The sequence below is a fragment of the Notechis scutatus genome, chromosome 2 (genome assembly GCF_049901735.1).
Source record: "Notechis scutatus isolate UNSWTSFEM ecotype Mainland chromosome 2, rNotScu1.2, whole genome shotgun sequence".
In the NCBI taxonomy this organism is placed as follows: Eukaryota; Metazoa; Chordata; class Lepidosauria; order Squamata; family Elapidae; genus Notechis; species Notechis scutatus.
Genome location: NC_142010.1, coordinates 17,903,084 through 17,924,163, shown reverse-complemented (window position 1 = coordinate 17,924,163; position 21,080 = coordinate 17,903,084). Strand labels below are relative to the sequence as shown.

The 21,080-nt window shown below is 41.9% G+C and overlaps 1 protein-coding gene across 1 annotated transcript; it reads right to left on the bottom strand.

Annotated features, from left to right (window-relative positions):
* Nucleotides 1-1,805: 1,805 nt before the first annotated feature.
* LOC113423192 (zinc finger protein RFP-like) lies at nt 1,806-21,080 on the bottom strand. The gene is made up of 7 exons (XM_026684479.2): nt 20,892-21,080; nt 15,914-16,000; nt 8,153-8,458; nt 7,453-7,475; nt 5,124-5,233; nt 3,605-3,664; nt 1,806-2,114 (listed from the first exon to the last, which is right to left on the bottom strand). The coding sequence occupies exons 1-7, from the start codon at nt 21,078-21,080 to the stop codon at nt 1,939-1,941; spliced, it is 951 nt and encodes a 316-aa protein (XP_026540264.2). The 3' UTR covers nt 1,806-1,938.

The following is a 21,080-nucleotide window of genomic DNA, read 5'->3' as shown; positions in this document are numbered from 1 at the left end:
CCTTCAGCCCAGATTTGTTATTGCTCAAACTTCCCAGCCAAACATCCACTGGTGGTTTTGATGCCAGCTGATCCCCGTCCAAGAGAAGGAGGGAAAAGGCAGATATCTCAACTATTTCATCCTTGCTGTTTTTGCCAGGGCTATTCTGTGTCTAGGAAGAGTTATGAGGGTCTATATAGAGAATCAAAACAGGCTGGGTCAACCTTGCTTGAATTTTAAATTTAGCTAAACCTAATCTTAAAATCTAGCTCTGATTTATCTTAATGCAGAAAATTGGGTTCTTCTTGTGGGTGTGGAGGCATAAACAGATATTGGTGCAGCGTGGCAGAGGTGCAGCCTCAGAAATATGATTTGCAGTATGAGGGTTTTTTTTTAATTTTTATTATAACAACCAACTTTAAAGTATTAAAGTACATTTAAATGAGAACACAGGAAGTCTGCATACAGTGAAACAGTAATACAGTAGACAAATGAAAAATACCATGCAGATTTAAGAACAAAGAATACCATGAGCAGGGATAAAACTGGTGCAAGCAAGCTTAAGAATATTACTTTCATAAACTGTATATAAGTAGGAAGAATCCTAGAGAAATACTTTAATCTTATATGTCCAAAGAAATATTTTAATTCAAATTTGTCAAGGGTGTCTGGTTTTTTATACGCATCACCCACAAAAACACATGCGATCAAAGTCTTCTTTTAATGTGTGAAAAACACACAAATGGGGTGGAGCTTAGATTATTGTGGCCACCATATTAATTTTTTTTAACCTTCTTCCCTGCAGACTTCCTGCTGATGGGTTGAACAAGTTATAATCTCACATTTCTAAATATAATTTCTAAATATAATTTCTAAAGCTACGAAGAAATTGGGAAGGAATAATATCTAAAATACTCACTGGATGTGGGAGGAGAGAACTGAATAACCATTCTGTCTCCTCAGTGGGCAAAAAAAAAAAAAAAAGCAATGAGCAAGGCAGTTCTACATTTTAAAAAATGGTTAAATTAGCCTAAGGCATAAGAAAATATGAAAGAGCCATCCCATGAAAATTAATAGTGCAGTACATTGGTCTAAAAAAAAAGCCGTATATATCACCTCTAGTGTTATGTAACCTAAGATGTAGGCAGAGATTCTCACATACTGGTTGTTCAGTAGAGTCTTGGGGAAATCAGTCATGGCCAGTGGTGGGATTCAAAATTCAAATTTTTTGACTACCGGTTCTGTGGGCGTGGCTTGGTGGGCGTGACAGGGGAAGGATACTGTAAAATCTCCAGTCAAAGGTGGGATTTGCCAGTTCTCCGAACTACTCAAAATTTCCGCTACCGGTTCTCCAGAACTGGTCAGAACCTACTGAATACCACCTCTGGTCACGGCCACCCAAATCTAAAGCTCCTACATTGAAGCTGGGCCTCCATGCTTCTAACAAGGGAATAAAACATCTGATTAAGAGGAACCAAGGAGAATGCATGGTAGGAGATGGCCCATCTGCTTAGGACTTCACCAAGGTTCATTAAAAAATTCCCAGGGGTCTCCGTAAAGAGGCACCTCACTATACCTTCCCCACACCAGGTCAGCTGCCAGCTCTTCAAAGTCTATGGCTGGCAGCTTGAGCAGCCCTCCCTTAACCCAGAACCAAGGGTAGATATTTTCTCCAGAAAAGTTTGCTGGAGGGAAGGTAAAGATCCAACCGTTGGTCCCAGCATTGAAAAACGACACCTGCCCTGCGGTGTAATCTAGCTGTACCCGGATCTTTCGGAGAGGCTCGGACAGATCCAAAGGAACAACTCCAGAATTGGTATATGCCATGTATTTTTTCTGCTCATCTAAACCCAGTCCCCAAATGCCATTTTCGGGAGCAAATTTTATTAAGTGCTTTCTCTCCACCGACTCTTTGGCGACTCCCACAGCCCAGATCTTCCCTTCTTCCACGTTTATTTCCTAATAGATTCTCCCTGAGGCGAACCCTTCGCTTCCAAGCACGCAGGCATCTTTTTCGAACCTCATCCAGTGGTAAGGGGTTTTTTCCTTCAATTCTCCATTCCACTTGACAGTTATCTGGTCACTTGAAAGAACCAGCATGTGGCTCAGGGTGTCCCGATCGAAAAACACATTTGCTGGAAGAGACAAGGATCGTGTTAGGCTGCGCAAAGTAACCTTCCCTTCAGGTTCTATGCCCACCCTGCAGATGGGTTAGAGCAGCATCGTTCAGAATTGCCAGCTGGCACATTGCTGGCAATTTTGGATGACAAGAAACCAGGCTAAAGAGAAGGCAGGAGCACATTTCTGCCTCACTGCACCTCATGGGAGGCACACATCTGTCATTCAAAGACAGTTGCATAGCTGTTCCTTTATTACCTCAGCGGATTTTAATGTTCTGGCTTGGGAGAAGTTCAGGAAGTTGGATCGACCAATCAGCACACAGGACGCGTTCCTCCGCAGAATGCACAGTTGGGATTTGGGAAGTGTGTGTGTGTGTGTGTGTGTGTGTGTGTGTGTTGGCAGCCATCTCCAGCCATCTGCAACCTCTGCTTACCCATCAACCCCTTCGCAGCATAGGTAAAGTGGTGATGGCTACAGCAGGGATCTTCAATGTTGTCGATTTTAAAACTTGTGGACTTCAATTCCCAGAATTCCCCAATCAGTATGGGGAATTGTAGTCCACAAGTCTTAAAATGACCAAGGTTGGGCTAGAGGTGGCTGAGGGCCACCCCTAAATCAGCCTTCAGTCCATTTCAGGATTCCATTAGCATTTACAGCAGTGCTTTCCAAATCTGGGGAAATTACCCCAAATTGGATTTTAAAAAATGTATTTTCCTTTGGGTAAACAACACACAAGCCTGTTACCCAATCGCAACAGGGACATTTAAATTGAATTAAAGGTTGCCACGTGTACTAAAATATATTTGAAAAATCTGCTAAATATTCCTATTAAGAGGGAAAGCAGTGAAATTGCCAATGGGAATGTGTTGAAATGACACAAACATCATGAATGATATTGTTTTAACAATACAGTTAGTTCACAAGTTACAACCCCTCATACAATGAAGTTACAACAGTGCTGGAAGAAAAGACTTATGACGGGTCTTTGAAGCTTGATAACATTTTCTGGGTTTGGGTCATGAAGGTAAAAATGGGTGAACAATAAATTTAATAAATATACAAGTAAACAAATGAATAAGCAAATAAATAAATAATGAAGAAAAAATTGGGAAGCACTGATTTATGGGAATCATTTAAGATGAAGCACACAAAATTATCCCAAATTTAAAAAAACAAAAATAATTTTTTTGCTGACAAAATGAAAAACAGCCGCAGCCTATTTATTCCATGTATGTGTTGTCTTTCCACTAAATCATGTTTAAATAGCTTAGCGATGAATCAGTGAAGTGAAAAGTTTTTACAACGAACATCTATTAAATAACGTATCAAAAAATAAACACTGAAAATAGATGACTTATTCACAATTTATAAAACATACACCATTGGCTAGTTTTGTATGACACACTAACACACAGTGATTGTTCATAAATCTCACTGGCTAACGTCACACAGGAAAGGAAACCTTAAACAATACATTCTTCCCAGTTTGGCTTGGTAAATTTACCTTTCTCATAAGATTTCAGGCAGTTGTCCATGATTTTTATTACTTCGATTTGTATTTTAGCTGGAAAGTAAAGGCAGAATAAAGAAAAATAAATAATAGTTGGCATAGTTTAGGTACTTTATTCAGCAACTAACCATAGTCGTGTAAAGATGCCATGATTAAAGTCTATTTACATTATTGTACTCTGTCGCTAATATACCCTAAGTTTTTTTCCCTCATGCATTTTTCAAAAAAAACAAAAAATGGTCTGCACAGAGGAATCAAGGAGGAATTTCCTGACAGTGCAAATGATTATTAAATGGAACAGCTTGCCTCCTAGAGTTGTTGATGCTTTTCAAAAAAAAAAAAAAAAAGATTGGACACCCATTTATCTGGAATGGTGTAAGAACTCCTGCCTTTAGCAAGGGGTTGAACTACCATAGAAGACCTCCAATGTCCCTCAGCCCTATGATTCCATGACTCTATGATTCATTCCCTGCTGAAATAAAGCTACACTGAACTTTTCAATTTTTGCTCATTGACCCTTTTTCAATCAGAGTTTTGCCATCCACCTTCCCGGGCATTCTCCTTAGTTCTAAGTTGCTTCTCTCCTTGATTAGTTTCCATCCATTGCTCCTTGTCCTGCCCTCAGGGGCTTTGGAGAATAGCTTGACTCCCTCTTCTTTGTGGCAGCCCCTGAGATATTGGAACACTGCTATCATGTCACCCCTAGTCCTTGTTTTCACTAGACTAGCCACACACAGTTCCTGCAACCGTTCTTCATATGTTTTAGCCTCCAGTCCCCAAATAATCTTTGTTGCTCTTCTCTGCACTCTTTCCCGAGTCCCAAGATCTTTTTTACATCGTGGCAACCAAAACTGCAATGCAGTATTCCCAGTGACCGACTGGGTGTTCCCTAACAATCTATGCCTTTAACATTTGTCAACATTCTTGAAGCATTGATAGCATCCATTTCATCAACCTTTTCCTGGGATGCTGCTTTACAGTATTCATTTCAATTCCACTCTTCAAAGTAGCTCCTTAAAATTCCCGTACAAATGTCTGACTTCCTTCTTCCAGCCTTTGATTTTCACTTGGAATTATGTTCTATTTTCACTCTGGTGTCATTCATTTCCATTTTTTTTTTCAAGCACCATTTTTGGCATTCTCATATAATGGACTGGCTCACATTCAGAAATTCTCTTTTTAATCTAGTCGATCTAAATTAGTCTTTTATGATAAGCAAAGAAACTAATTGTGCTTTTGGATTTTTCTGTGAATGTATAAACCCATTTAAACTACATTTGAAAGAATAAGGTGTTTTTTTCTATATGCATATGATCTTCACCCATCACTCACAAGAGGGAGGAAGTACATGGAAGATTGTGAGAGAAGTAAAAGAGAGACAGATTTTCTGGAAGAGAAAGCTATTGAGGACAATGGGCACAAGAACATGACAAAAGATGGAACCATCACAGAAAGAAATCCCTAAAGCTGTTTCTACCACCTCTCATTTTCCTCCTTCTTTACGTCCTGATACCTTTCAATGCTTTCAGTGTCTCCTTCAGAACCTTATTTTGTTCAGTGATTTTTTCCAATCTCTGTTCCAGGTCACCAAGATTGTTTTCCATGTACTTTTCTTCACCCAAGCTGAAGGGAAAAAAAAAAACAACCAAGCTATTTAGGTGCTTGAAAACAAAATGATATAGTTACCTCTGTGAAAACACATACAAACTAGAAGTAGCAAAATATATAATGCGAGCATGGATGATGATCATACATGTTGGAAGAAGATAGGGTGAGAGTGAGATGGGTGGTACCTAAATTAGATGAGGATGGAGATAGAGAGATATGGATGGATGGATAGATGGGTGGATAGGTGGATGAATAGACAGGTAGATATAGATAGACACAGAAAGATAGATGATAGAGATAGATAGATAGACAGATGATAGAGATATGTAGCATGAGCCACGGTGGCGCAGTGGTTAGAGTGCAGCACTGCAGGCTACTTCTACGGACTGCCGGCTGCCTGCAATTTTGCAGTTCAAATCTCACCAGGCTCAAGGTTGACTCAGCCTGGCATCCCTTCTGAGGTCGGTCAAATGAGCACGCAGATTGCTGGAGGCAATAGGCTGCCTCTGTAAACCGCTTAGCCTTAGAGAGGGCAGTAAAAGTACTGTGAAGCAGTATATAAGTGCCATTGCTATATACAGTAAGATAGATATAAATAGATAGTAAGATAGATGATAGAGATAGATATAGATACATGATAGAAAGATAGATACAGTGATGAGAGAGGATAGACAGACAGACAGACAGACAGATAGATAGATAGATAGACAGACAGACAGACAGACAGATGATAGGTACATGATAGACAGATAGACCCCTGTACCTAATGAAATGCACAGTGTAAAAACACTGTGAAGCGGTATATGTCTAAGTGCTATTGCTATATACAGTAAGATAGATATAAATATAGTAAGAAAGATGATATAGATATAGATACATGATAGATAGATTGATAGATGATAGAAGATAAATAGATAGATAGAAAGCTAGATAGCTAGATAGCTAGATAGACGATAGATAGATAGATAGATAGATAGATAGATAGATAGATAGATAGATAGATAGATAGATGTTCAGATGCTCAGATAATCAGAGTTGGAAGGGACCTTGTAGGTCATCTAGTCCAACCCCCCGCCCAAGCGGGAGACCCTACACCATTTCTAACAAATGGCAGTCCAATCTCTTCTTGAAAGTCTCAAAATAGACAGATAGATAGATAGATAGACAGACAGACAGACAGATAGATAGACAGACAGACAGATGATAGGTAGATGATAGACAGATAGACCCCTGTACCTAATGAAATGCAGAGTGTAAAAACACTGTGAAGCGGTATATGTCTAAGTGCTATTGCTATATACAGTAACATAGATATAAATAGATACCGTGGTAAGATAGATGATATAGATATAAGTACATGATAGCTAGTTCGATAGCTATCTAGATAGCTAGATAGCTAGATAAACAGACAGACAGACAGAGAGACAGATAGATGATAGATAGATAGATAGATAGATAGATAGATAGATAGATAGATAGATAGATAGATAGACAGACAGACAGATAGACAGATGATAGGTAGATGATGGACAGATAGACCCCTGTACCTAATGAAATGCACAGTGTAAAAACACTGTGAAGCGGTATATGTCTAAGTGCTATTGCTATATACAGTAAGATAGATATAAATAGATAGTAAGATAGATGATATAGATATAGATACATGATAGATAGATTGATAGATGATAGAAGATAACTAGCTGGCTAGATAGATAGATAGATAGATAGATAGATAGATAGATAGATAGATAGATGCTCAGATGCTCAGATAATCAGAGTTGGAAGGGACCTTGTAGGTCATCTAGTCCAACCCCCACTCAAGCGGGAGACCCTACACAATTTCTGACAAATGGCAGTCCAATCTCTTCTTGAAAATCTCAAGATAGATAGATAGACAGACAGACAGACAGACAGATGATAGGTAGATGATAAACAGATAGACCCCTGTACCTAATGAAATGCATGGGTTAAAAGATGCATGGGTTATGTTACAATACACTGGTCAAATTTCCAAAGACCAAAACAGTTTGTAGGCATTGCTTTGGCTACAATTATTTAAGACAGCCACATATCTGCATTCTTTTTCAAAGGAAGATTTCTAGCAATCTTGTTACAGAGGAGCAAAGAATGACAGCAACGTTTTCAGAAGCTCAAATGCAGGGGCCTCTCAGGGAAAGTGTATCCCAAACTTCATCACCAGGCAGAAGGAAAATGTGTAAGGAAGAGGCACGTACCAGTTTGAAATAATTTTAAATTCCTAGAAGGAAACAGAGAAAATTCTCATTTTGGTAAGGGTTAGGTTTAGCATTAGCATTTGTGTAATTATTAGCATTAATGCAAATGTTTACCTTATTCCTTAAAATAATTCACTGATAGCGCCTTTAAGATTCCCTTTTGACTTCATTGTTTCTATACAACAATTTCAATCGTCTAAGCAAACTTTCAACTAAACTCTCAGCCTCAACAAGTTATGCCATAGACCAGGGGTGTCAAACTCAAGGCCCGTGGGGTGCTTAGATCTGGCCTGCGGGGTTGCCCTGGAAAATAGCGAAGGACTGTCCCGCGGTGCCTCTGCCGGTGAAAATGAAGCTTGCGAGGGCCATGTGTGGCTCCTCCTGAGCTCCATTTTTGCTGGCAGCGGAATGCAGGACGCCATCCTAGCCGAAAACAGAGCTCGGGAGCCCGTTTTCGCTGGAAGAGCTCTCAAACCACCACAGGCACCTCCCAAACACAAGTGACATCATGCTGGGCACACCCACCTTGGCCATGCCCCCCCCCCGAGCCCCCCAAAGGTCAAACACAACCCTGATGCAGCCTTCAATGAAATTGAGTTTGACACCCCTGCCCTAGAGGAATAAGCATGCTGTAATATTATACACACACACAAACACAGACAAATCCATAATACAAGAGCATTTCTATGAAAGTCCTCACCTTCAGACATTCTTCAGGGAGCTGCTTACGCAACTTCTCTAGGTTACTGACCAAGCTGTTGACTTGGGTCATTTGCTTCAAGAATTCAGCCTCTGGCTGATCACACTTTCTCTCTATGTCTCCAATCAAGGTGTTCAGTTCGATGGTATTGGCGGTGTGCCTGGCGTGATTTTTTTTCTGGTAGTCCAAGATGTTGATTTTCAGTTCTTCCAAATGGGAAAGTAGGAACTGCATTTGATCCTTCACAGCCTGGTGGAACTGCTCAAATTCCCGCACCAACTTGCGACGTTCTTCTCCTGGCTTTTTCTGCAGATATATCGTGATTGGGATTGTATGTTGCTGAATCATCAGATTTGACAGCCACTCATGGCAACGTTAAAAAACAGCAAACATCCAAAAGAAGCAAAAAATATCCACCGTAGTAATATGTCCAAAATTAGCCACCACTGAAAATAACCCATAACACAACATAGATAATCCTCGAATTACAATGGCGATGGGGAATAGTGGTTGCTAAGCAATGGGATCATGTAGCATAGTTTGACATAATCCCATTGCTTAGGACAGCAATCCAGGCAGTCCAAGTTGTTATTGCAACTCCGAGACAAAGTAGACATTAAGCAGGAAGCAGGGGTCTCAAGTAAATACTATGTGAGGCAGTGGTGGGATTCAATTTTTTTTACTACAGAACTGTAGGCGTGGCTTGGTGGGCGTGGCATGGGGAGGATACTGTAAAATCTCCAGTCAGAGGTAGGATTTGCCGGTTCTCCGAACTACTCAAAATTTCTGCTATCGGTTCTCCAGAACTGGTCAGAACCTGCTGAATACCACCTCTGATGTGAGGGTGGGGGAGGCCTTGGGAAGGGTCTAGGACAGGGGTATCAAGCTCACGGACCATGGACCGGATGCATCACGCATTGGCCACGCCCACCTGCAGTTTAGCGAATGGGGAAAAAAATCACGATACATCACACGATGAAGATGTGATGAACTGATGATGTGAGTTTGACACCCCTGGTCTAGGACAACTCACCACAGTCAACTTGCTGCTGCCAACTCACCATGGCCAACTCATGATAGCAATAGCAATAGCACTTAGACTTATATACCGCTTTACAGTGCTTTACAGCCCTCTCTAAGCGGTTTACAGAGTCAGCCTATTGCCCTCAACAATCTGGGTCCTCATTTAACCAACCTCGGAAGGATGGAAGGCTGAGTCAACCTTGAGCCAGTGAGAATCGAACTGCCAAATTGCAGGCAGCCGGCAGTCAGCAGAAGTAGCCTGCAGTACTGCACTCTAACCACTGCGCCACAGTGGCTCATGATGGGACAATTCGCCAGCCAAATTGCTGCAGAACAACTTGCCCCGGGACAAAAGTTGCATCACCTCAAAGAAATTGTGGAATAGAATCATTAAAGAAAAGAGGAACCAAGTGAAAGATAAAGGACAAAAAATGTAAATATTTTTTAAAAATATTTCAAATAATTAAATAAAATGGTTGAATTGTCCCGTGACGAATTGGCAGCGGTGAGTTGGCCGCGGCAAGTTGTCCCATCCTGCTTGGGAGGTCCAGTGCAGGCTGCATACAAGTTGTGGGATAGGTGGTGTATGTGAGCAATCGAAGTGAGAAGGAAGATGCGGCACATATGAGCAAACAAATAAAGAGGGAGAGGCAGGGACACATGCATGTGGGAAAGGAAGGTGTTAGTGGAGGCACACGTGGGAACAAAGGTGAAAAGGAAGGCGCTGATGGATATATGCGTGAAACCGAAGGGAATGGAAGATGCTATGGATGTGTATGAGCAAATGGGGCTGAAAGGATGTGGTGCGGATGAATGAAGAAAGGCCAGAGCGGGTGTGTCAAACCTGAACCTGATCTGGCTGAATCCATTTTGAGGCTTCAGTGCTACCACACTGGAGCAAGAGATAAAGAGGGAGGATTGCAGATAGCTAGGGTTGTGTAGTCAAAACAAAATGCTTTCTCTTGAGAACCAAGGACGTTCTCACACCTGGCCGGAGGAAGGAGGAGTGATGTCACCAGACCAGCAGAGGCTGCTATGATTGGGCCATGTGACTGATTGTTTGAGATTGGGGGGGGGACTTATTTTTAATTAGGTGAAAATCGAGGGGCCCCTTCAGAGTCGGTTTTCACTAGATCTTTGCAATATGATATTTCCAATAAAGCTGTTCTTTGAGGAATCCACCTGCCTCGGAGTTTTTGCTTGCAATGGATCTATTACTTCGAACCCTGACAGGGTGGAGGAGACCTACTGGAGAGGCTTGCGACCTTCCCCACTGACTCTGCTTTCTGGGAAGCCAGTAGGAAGGTTGCAAGTGGCAATCCTGTGATTGCGGGGTGTTTAGCAACTGTTCATAAGTACGAAATGAGGACATTGCAATGGCCATAACTTTGGGAACTGGTTGTTAAGTCCCTTCATTCAGCATCATCATAACTTTAAACAGACACTGAATGAATGGTTGTAACTCAAGGACGGCCTATGTGAACTTGTAAAACCAATAATAACGATTTCAATCCAAGAAAAATAAGACATAAAGCAGGGTTCCCCAATCCCGAGCCTGCAGACGCAGGGGTGGGATTCTACAGGTTCGCACCTATTCGCTAGAACCGGTTGTTAACATTCTAAGCAGTTCGGAGAACCGGTTGTTAGAAGAAATTACTGGCCTAATCCTGTAAGGAAGGTAGGAAGGAAACGTTCTGGTGTTGCTTACAGGAACTGCCTCTCCGTTAACCCTTATTACATTCTTGGCAGGACTAGACTTCCTATCTCAGATACTTCTCAGAGAGTTTTTTTTTCCCCTTCTTTGCTGGTACTTTGCTTGTGTGGAGTGACCATTCAAAGTTACAATGGCACTGACAAAAGTGACTTATTACCATTTTTCACACTTACGACTGTTGCAGCATCCGCACAGTCATGAGAGGCCAGGCAAGGAGATGCAGGCCTCGGTGTGAGTGATATTGAGTTGGCCACACCCAGCCAATAACATGACCACCAACCCATGTCCACCCAGTCACATGACCACCAAGCCACACCCACCACCTCAGCCACACCCACAGAACCGGTTGTTAAAAAATTGAATCCCACCCCTGTGGAGACGGGTACTGGTCGGTAGACTATTACAGCGATGGCGAACTTTTTAGGCACCGTGTGCCCAAACTGCAAGGCGTGCGCACCCGTGCATCCGCAGCCGAGACCCAAAGAGCAGCTGGCCAGCGGGAGGTATGCGTGGCAGAAGACCAGCTGGTTGGTGGGAGGTGGGGCATCCCAACACCGGCAGCTCTGAAAGAGGTGAGATATTTTTCGTTTGTGAGCCATAGGTTCGCCACCACTGGTCTATTAGGAACTGGTCCGCAGATGTGAGTAAAACTTCACCTGCGCATGTGCGGGATCTAAGCAGCGCATGAAAACACGCCCCTCTGGTTTCCCACAGAAAAATTGTTGTCTGCAAAACCAGTCACGGGTGCCGAAAAGGTTGGGGACCACTGATGTAAAGCATCAATGTGAAGGAACCAATGAAAGCACAGAGTTCACATTTTGGAAATAATATTTGTACTCCGTGTTGGTCAGATTACCTCTCGTATCTAAGTCTGGGCACATAACAACAACACGGAAAAGGTTCGGAGAGGAGCAAGAAAATGATCAGGCAGATGGAAAACTGATCTCCTACGAAAGGAGATTATAGGCAGTTTAGCTTTTTCCCAGGATTGGGATGGAACATGGTAGCACCCCAAGAGTTTTTGAAGGAAGGACAACCAAAATTTCAGAGGAAGGCAGGAACAATGTTGGCAAAGGAATTCAGGAACTGTTAGATAAAAGTGAAGGTGAGGGGTAGCTCAGTCCTTTACAAGGAGGCAGTCCTGGACAAGGAGGCTTACTCTAGCTCTACTCATAGCTAGAGTAAGCCACTTTGTTGTCCCAAAGTTTCTTTTGCAAAAGGCAACTGGACTTCCTTGGTTTTTTGTTTTTTTTTTACTTTGAAAACATTGTGCTTCTCATCCAAAAAGCTTCTTCAATCCTAGAACTGAAGAAGCTTCTTGGATGAGAAGTGAAAGCTTTTCAAAGAAAAAAAAAAACCCCAAGAAATGCAGTTGCCTTTTGGAAAAGCATCTTCGGGACAATCCCGACCTGGATGATGGAGAATCTCCATAGACATTAAGAAACTTTATTGTCCTCTACCTAAGTTATAAGAATCTTCCTGAGCCATTTGCCTTCCACTGGGAACAAGCAGATAAGGCTTTATGGATCTTAGGGAGAGGCCAAGCTCATGCCTCTTGCAGCTGTGCAAGGACTCTAAGCTAAGCCCCGACTTGACCCCTCCTTCCGGCCTAGCTGGCGATTTCCCACACACCCCGCCCCCTGTTTCCACAGAAGCTTCCTCCCCCTTCCATGTCTTCTTCCACTTCTGAATTCTCAAAAGAACCTGGGAGGAGTGGGAACCATGCCACTTCAAAGGAATCGTCTGAAGTCCCCATCTGTAGAATTGTCTCGGTCAGGGGGTGCCTCCTGCAAAACATCTAGACAACTAGAAAGTCCTCCCTTTAACTTTTTGGAAGAGAAGCCCTTGTCTGCCTGGATGCTTATTGCTTAAGCAGAGGTTGCCTTTTGCTTCCTACGGTAAGAATATCCGTGGAGCAAAACTGTAGTGTCAAGATATCCTCCAACTTATATTTATTTATTTATTTGTTTATTTGATTTGCCAATTGTTTACAAGATCATAAGTATAAGCGTATACATAGTTGTGAATACATGAAATGGGTACATATAAGAAAAATAAAAGAATAAGAGAAACAATAGGACAGGGATGGTAGGCACGTTGGTGCGCTTATGCACGCCCCCTACAGGCCTCTTAGGAAAGGGGTGAGGTCAATAGTAGACAGTCTAAGGTTAAAGTTTTTGGGGTTTGGGGAAGAGACTACAGAGTCGGGTAGAGTATTCCAGACATTGACCACTCTGTTGCTGAAGTCGTATTTCCTGCAATCAAGTTTGGTGCGGTTAACTTTGAGTTTGTATCTATTGTGTGCTCTTGTGTTGTTATGGTTGAAGCTGAAGTATTCATTGACAGGTAAGTCATTGCAATGTATGATTTTATATACTATACTTAGATCGGACCGAAGACGGCGTAATTCAAGGTTTTCTAGGTCTAGAATTTCAAGTCTGGTGGCATCAGGTATTCTACAACAGGTAGAGGAGTGGAGAACTCTCCTTGTGAAATATTTCTGGACTTTCTCAATTGTGCTAATATCAGATACGTAATGAGGGTTCCAGACTGATGAACTGTATTCGAGTATTGGTCTAGCAAATGTTTTGTATGCTCTGGTTAGTAGTGTGAAATTACCAGAGAAAAAGCTACGTAGGATTAGGTTAACAACTCTTAATGCCTTTTTGGCTATGTAGTTGCAGTGGGCTCTAGCACTTAGATCATTAGAGGTGAGTATTCCAAGGTCCTTTACAGAGCTTGGGTCATCAACAAGATCTTGACTATTCAGCTTGTATTTTATTTTCTGATTTTTTTTGCCAATATGTAAGACAGAGCATTTATTTGTTGAGATTTGAAGTTGCCATTTGTTTGACCATTCTGATACATAGTCGAGATCTTTTTGAAGGGTAGCAGTATTGTCTGTGGTATTGAACAGCTTTACATCATCAGCGAAAAGAACGCAATTGCTCTTAATATGATCGCAGAGGTCATTTATGTAGAGTATGAAGAGAGTTGGTCCTAGAACACTGCCCTGGGGGACACCACTATTGACAGGTACTGGATTTGATAGGACGCTCCCGATTTTGACCATTTGTTGTCTGTTTGACAGGAATGCTTCTATCCAGTTATTCAGTTGTCCAGAGATACCATAGGATTTTATTTTTAGGAGTAGTTTGTCGTGTACCACTGAATCAAAGGCTTTACAGAAGTCTATGTAGATTGCGTCTATTGCTTTGCCCTGGTCGAGTTGTGTCGTCCATATGTTTTTGCAGTGTAAGAGTTGCAGATTACAGGATAGTTTTTTTCTGAAACCAAATTGTTTATTGGAGAGTAGGTTGTTTGTCTCTAAGTGGAGGATAATAGATTGGTTAATAATTGATTCCATGACTTTACAGGTGACGCAGCATAAGGAGATTGGCCTGTAATTTTCAACTAGGCTTGGGTCTCCTTTTTGAAGATGGGGATGACTGTGGCTTGTGACCATAGGTTAGGCAAGGAGCTGGTTCTGAAAGATTTTTCAAAGATTATGCTTAGAGGTTTGGCTATGGCAGTGGATAGCTTTCTTAAGAAGTAGGCACATATTCCATCCGGTCCAATAGATAGAGATGGTTTTAGATTGCGTAGTGATTTTTCAACATTGTCTTCTGTGAAATCGATATGTATTAGATCATTGTTGTTATCTGTGGTACGGCTAGGAAATACTGGGCATGATCCATTGCTGTTTACAAATACTGAGCCGAAGAATGTGTTAAAGATGTTGGATTTAATGGTGTCGTCGTTGCAGTCTTTACCATCAGGTCCTATCAAGGGAGGGATGGACCTTGAGTCTTTTAGTTTGTTGTTTACAAAATTGTAAAAAGCACGGGTGGAATTGGTGCTTAGAAGGTTTTCCTCTTGTTTAATGTGATAATTGGTGCATTCGGTCTTTATCTGGTGGCATAAATTTTTGTATCGGTTTTTGAAATTGGCAACGTGACCAGATTTGTTTTTCCGCCAGAGTGATCTCTTTTTGGATTGAAGTTTCCTTATTGATATGGGTAATCTGCTTTTTTGTTTTGTTTTCTCCAACAGTTTTTCATATACAGGTAGTCCTTGACTTATGGTCAGTTACAGGAGCTGGGCATGGCTAGTCTAGGGAAGAGAAGGACCAGGGGAGACATGATAGCAGTCTTCCAATATTTGAGGGGCTGCCACAGGGAGGAAGGGGTCAAGCTGTTTTCTAAAGCACCTGTAGGCCAGACAAGGAATAATGGATGGAAACTGGACAAGGAGAGATTCAACCTGGAAATAAGGAGAAACTTTCTGACAGTGAGAACAATCAACCAATGGAACAACTTTCCCTCTGAAATTGTGGGAGCGCCATCACTTGAGACCTTCAAGAAGAGATTGGACTGCCATTTGTCAGAAATGGTGTAGGGTCCCCCGCTTGGATGGGGGGTTGGACTAGATGACCTACAAGGTCCCTTCCAACTCTGATGATCTGTTATCTGTTATCATTTTGTGATTGTGACAAAGTTACAAGAGCACTGAAAAAAGTGACTTAGGATTGGTTTTCACACTCACCCCCTTTGCAGCTTCCCCATGGTCACATGGCCAAAATTTGGACGCTCATGTATTTATGATATTTGCACTGTCCTGGGTTCACACGGTCACCATTTGGGACCTTCCCAGCTGGCTTCTGACAAGCAATGTCAATGGGGGAAGCTGGATTCGCTTAGCGACTGCATGATTCACTTAACAACGGCAGCGATTTGCTTAATAAGAATAAGTCACCTTGAGGTATGATGGGCGGCCTATAAATTTTATGAATAAATACAAAACAACTGTGGCAAAGGGTCATAAAAGGGGATGCAACTCATTTAACAAGTGCCTTGCTTTAGCAACAGAAATTTTGGACTCAATCGTGGATGTAAGTCGAGGACTATCTTTACCCAGTGAAATGCGGCCTGCCACTTCCCTGGGCTTTTTGTTAGAGCTCTCTTCACTACCAAAGCGAAGCATAGAAATAACCAACGAAACCGAATAAAACCAGAGGTACCTACCCACAGATTCTGAGTGCTCATTTCAACATGCTTCTCATACATCCTGGCAACTTCTCTTCCCTTTTTCACGTGACTCTGGATTTCAGCCTATTAAAATGTCACAGGGAGGAAGAGGAGAAGAAAATTAGATTTGAGGGTCTAGAAGAAACTCCAGGGATACAAAAGAGCATTGTAGCTTCTTTGACCGTGTGTCTCTCTCTCTTCCCTGTGCACCACAGAAGCAGATGACCAGATCAGAGGTGGTACTTGGCAGGTGCCGACCAATTCTGGAGAACCGGTAGCGGAAATTTTGAGTAGTTCGGAGAACCAGTAAATACCACCTCTGACTGGCTCTGCCCCCATCTATTCTCTGCCTCCCGAGTCCCAGCTGATCGGCTGGGTCTTCTTTTGTTGCCCTGCACGGGAGAACGGAGCTGGAAAGCAGGTTTGTGGAGTGGGGAGGGAATGGGGATTTTACAGTATGCCATGCCCGCCAAGCCACGCCCAGCAAGCCACACCACGCCCACCAAGTAATGCCCACAGAACCGGTAGTAAAAAAATTTGAATCCCACCACTGGACCAGATGATTTAGTTTTGGGGTCCTGCATGGTAACGTATGCATAATAAAGACAGGATGATCTCCAGAGTTCCCAATTCCCAGTCTTCCCACTTCTGCAACTAAACTTGTATGTAGCATTTGCCAAGCCTGTCTGCCCATCTTCCCCTCACAGGTCTCTATGGTTCACCCGGCTTTCCGCCTATACGTGCCAAAGTAACTTCAACAACCAAATCACATCTCTTGCAATGGGAACGAGGTGTGAAAGGGTTCCATGCAGCCATTTTGCTAGTTTATTGTGATTACCAATTTTGTGTGTGTGTGTGTGTGTGTGTTTGTAATAATAAAATACTGAAGGATAAAGTACATTAACATTTGCAGCCTTCCTTCTCTTTTCAATAAGCTTCACCAGATCTGAGCAGTTGTTTAAGACAATAAATTCCTCTCTATCTTTCTCAAAGGTCAGAATGCTGACTTTGCAATAGATTGTATGTGTTAAAAACATGCCAAAAAACCATAATGATTAAGTCATGCCACAAACCGAGCAACAACCTTAGGGCTTAATCTGATAGCAGCAGGATACACACAAAACAGTAAAATAGAATGAGCTTATTATTGCTTAACTGTGGCCTTTGTGGACAGTAAAACCCTGATTCTGGTTTACAGATTGTACAAACCTAGCTATAAACTTCATCATAAGTTATTAATCCCATTTTGTGGAGTTGCATAGCCACAATCTGGCTGAAGCCCACACAGCCATTTTGATGGACGGGGACTGCAAAACTGGAAGAAGCTGCACGTGACATCCTAACTAACTCCTATGCTGCTTACCTCCCCCTGTGGAATCAAACCCAGGACCCAAAGCAAACAATCGAGGCATAGTGTGGTACAGGTAGTCCTCAAGTGATGACCACAATTGAGCCCAAAATTTAGGTTACTAAGTGAAACATTAGTTAAGAGTTTCCTCCATTATACCACTTTTCTTGCCACTGTTCTTAAGGGAATCATGGCATTTGTTAATTGAATAACCTGGTTGTTAAGTGAATCTGGTTTTGCTTGTCAGAAGGTGATCACTTGATGATCCCAAGGCATTGCAACCATCATAAATATGATCCCAGTTGCCAAGCATCTGCATTTTGTTTCATGTGACCACAGGGATGATGCAACAGTCGTAGGGGGTGAAAAACAGTCATAAGTCACTTTATGTGACTTATGACTGTTTTTTTTCAGTGCTGTTGTAACTTTGAACAATCACTAAATAAAGTGCTGTAAGTCGAGGATTGCCTGTATTTATTAGACAGCATGCACTAGTGGGAATCCATCCAAAAAATATTGAGTGATGGTCCCTCGCATCAGAAAGGGATGCATTCATAGCCAGTTTGTCCTAGTGGTTAAGACACCAGACTAGACAGCTAGAGACCATGAGTTCAGGTCCCATCTTAGCCATCAAGACCAGCTGGGTGAGTTTATGTCAGACCTGCCATGACTTAAACGATCCTAGGCTCCATTTGTTGAGAAAGGTATATAGTTTTATTAGAAGTCAAGGTAATTGCAGTATTGCAAATCCAGAACTGAACATCGCACTCCAAAATCCCTAAGTTCTACTTTTCCCTCCCTCGCCTGCCTCTCATTGCCTACTCCCAGTGTAACTGATAAATTCGGGCAAGATGTTTTCCTAAAGGCCAGTCCAAGCATACTTTGGTATGCGGCCCCCTCCTTCTTCTAGCTGGGTGACCTTGAGGCAGCATCTGGAGAAGATACAGCCCTTACTTTCGTTTCCCCTCAAGTCTCCCACTCTCCCCACAGTTCATGGCAGTGTCACTGTCTAGCAAAGAGGCACAAGCAAGCATAAGGAAGCAGCTGATACTTTGGGCCAGTCACACACTCTCACTCCAACCTACCTCACAGGGTTGTTGTTCTGGGAAGAATAGGATGAGGAAGGTGTGTATTAACACCTTCTGTAAGCTTTGAGTTATTTATAACAATAATAAAGGCATGAAACAGACACACAAACAAAGAAAAGTCTTAGAAAGGCAGGAGAGACTACTAATGCATAAACAACAGATGATGAAAGCATACTTGTTCATAAGTAAAGGATTTCAAGTTACTACAGAGGAATTACTGAGTCTATCATCTGCACCTCTATAACTGTCTGGTTTGGTTCTGCAACCCAACAGGACAGACACAGACTTCAGAGGATAATTAGGACTGCAGAAAAAACAATGGCTACCCACCTGCCTTCAGTCGAGGACCTGTATGCTGCACGAGTCAAAAAGAGGGCTGTGAAAATATTTACAGACCCCTCACATCCCGGACATAAACTGTTTCAACTCCTTCCCTCAAAACGACGCTATAGAGCACTGCACACCAGAACAATTAGACACAAGGACAGTTTTTTCCTGAACGCCATCACTATGCTAAACAAATAATTCCCTCAACACTGTTCAACTATTACAAAGTCTGCACTACTGTTACTATTAACCTTCTCATCACTCCTTATCACCCATCCCCTCCTACTCGTGATTCTAGGACTGTAACTTTGTCGCTTGTATCCTTACGATTTATATTGACTGTTTCCTAGTATGATTTGATTGCTTATTGTACCCTATGACTATTATTAAGTGTTGTACCTGATGATTCTTGACTCTTGATGAATGTATCTTTTCTTTTATGTACACTGAGAGTATTTACACCAAGACAAATTTCTTGTGTGTCCAATCACACTTGGCCAATAAAAGTATTCTATTCTATTCTATTCTATTCTATTCTATTCTATTCTATTCTATTCTATTCTATTCTATTGGTAAGGGAGTTCAGGTTATTTCTTGTGCCTGTTTTATTTCAGAAACCAAAAAAGAAGGGACAAAAGCATTAGAAGAATAAATAAAACAATACAACGGGGAGGAAAACATCTACCATAAATCAAGAGGAGGGGGGGCAGTTTGGGAATGCTGGATCTGGAAAAAGAAAAACATTACCCACTGCAAATCTATGGGATTGTTCTAAAAAGATAACAGACTCTGGCTTTATATTTCTATGTATCAATTTGCTTTAATCGATTCAGCTAATCTAAAAAGGGATTCCCCCACCCCCAGCCAGCTCCATTCCTCCACAGAGCAGCTGTTTTTATGTCAACGGGACCTTATGGGAAGGGGAGGTGGAATGTCTTGCTCCCGTAATTCTCTCCCACCCTTGCAGCCCAACAAAATAGCAGAGAATAACCTCAGAGTTTCTTTTGTTCTGATGCTGGTGGATGCCTCTTGCTCAGGTTGAAGGAAGGGAGGTTTACTGGAAGCTGAGACTCAACCCAACCTTCCTTGCAAGAATCTCCTCTGAATGGGGGAAAAGACTGAGAAGGTGGAGGAGAAGTGGTAGAACTACCCTGGGCCCTCAAGGGCGAGCTGGATAAAGCCACAGCAGTTGCGGTTCTCTTCTTCCTCTTAATAGCAAAATCAATACCTATTAATACTCTGGAAAATGATAGATGATGCGCTGACTGGAAACCCCGATAGACATTTTGTATGAAACAGAAAAAAATGAGCTTGCAATTTACAGTTCTGATAGTTAGCATAGGTTATGCTATAACCATAGAGCAAGAGGTAAATTTATAATTGTACTTATAAATGCTATAAATATTGTATATTTTTCTTTCCTTCCTTCTTTCTCTTTCTTTATTCTTTCTCTGTCCTTTTTCCTCCCTCCCCCTGTTCCTCCCCTCCCCCCTCCTTCCTTCCCAGCTTTTTTTTCTCTTTTTATTATTCTATATTACTTTGTACTAATTTTTAATTATATATGTATAACATTTTATTTTAAAAATTCAGAGAGAGGGGGGGGGAGGCAGAGGGAGTGGGGGAGAGAGGGGGAGAGAGAGAATGTGTTCTTGGGTGATTCCTGGTTGATTTCCTAACCCTGGTACTGGTAGTTATAGTTTCTGACTTTTATAATCCATAGTAGAACTAGACTGATAACATGTTAAGAGATTCTGGAAGGGTAAATTTATAGTTTTCCTTGGAGATACCAAAAAGAGGTTTGCTTCTCGCTCTTAGACTTATTACCAGACCTAGTAGGATACACGGATTCAAAGTAAAATATTTCATTTGTTCTGTTTCCCTAAACTTTTGCCAAAGTTTAGAAGCACATTCAAAGGTTTATATTGCATATACCCTGTACCTCCTGCCTCCTTTTCTAAATAAACCCTGGAGTAATTGCTACGATCTACAGTCAAGTTAGGATACTCAAAAATTTGTTCAGGATGCTTTACAAAGAGTTACTTTTCCCAATTTGCTGCCTGCTGAACAGGTGGTTTCATCTTCCGAACTTCCCAGCCAGAATTCTAAGCTTGAAATTCTTGAAGTGAAGAATCTCGCCTCTTTTCAGAACGTACCTGGAATGAGATGCCAAGGAGAACCCAGCATTGTCTAGAAAAGCCAATCGCTCACTCACCTTGTTTTTTTGGGCTGCTTCTTGTATGGAGAGAACAGTGTGAGTGTGATGCTTCTTGCTTTTGGCACACTGGGTGCAGATCAAAGCCAACTCATTTTGGCAAAAGAACTCCAGAGGTTTGTTGTGGACCTCACAGACAGTCGAGGTCAGTAAGCTAGCAGCAGCTCCAGCAGCATCAGCGGTAGCCAT

Excerpts from the sequence above, each read along its gene's own strand:
- LOC113423192 (XM_026684479.2), bottom strand. The coding sequence starts at position 21,080 with ATGGCTACCGCTGATGCTGCTGGAGCTGCTGCTAGCTTACTGACCTCG. Across the intron at positions 7,476-8,152 it reads TCCCTGAAGAATGTCTGAAG|GAATTTAAAATTATTTCAAA; the intron begins GTGAGGACTTTC and ends GTTTCCTTCTAG. Across the intron at positions 2,115-3,604 it reads CCTGAAATCTTATGAGAAAG|CAAATGTGTTTTTCGATCGG; the intron begins GTAAATTTACCA and ends TGTCTCTTCCAG.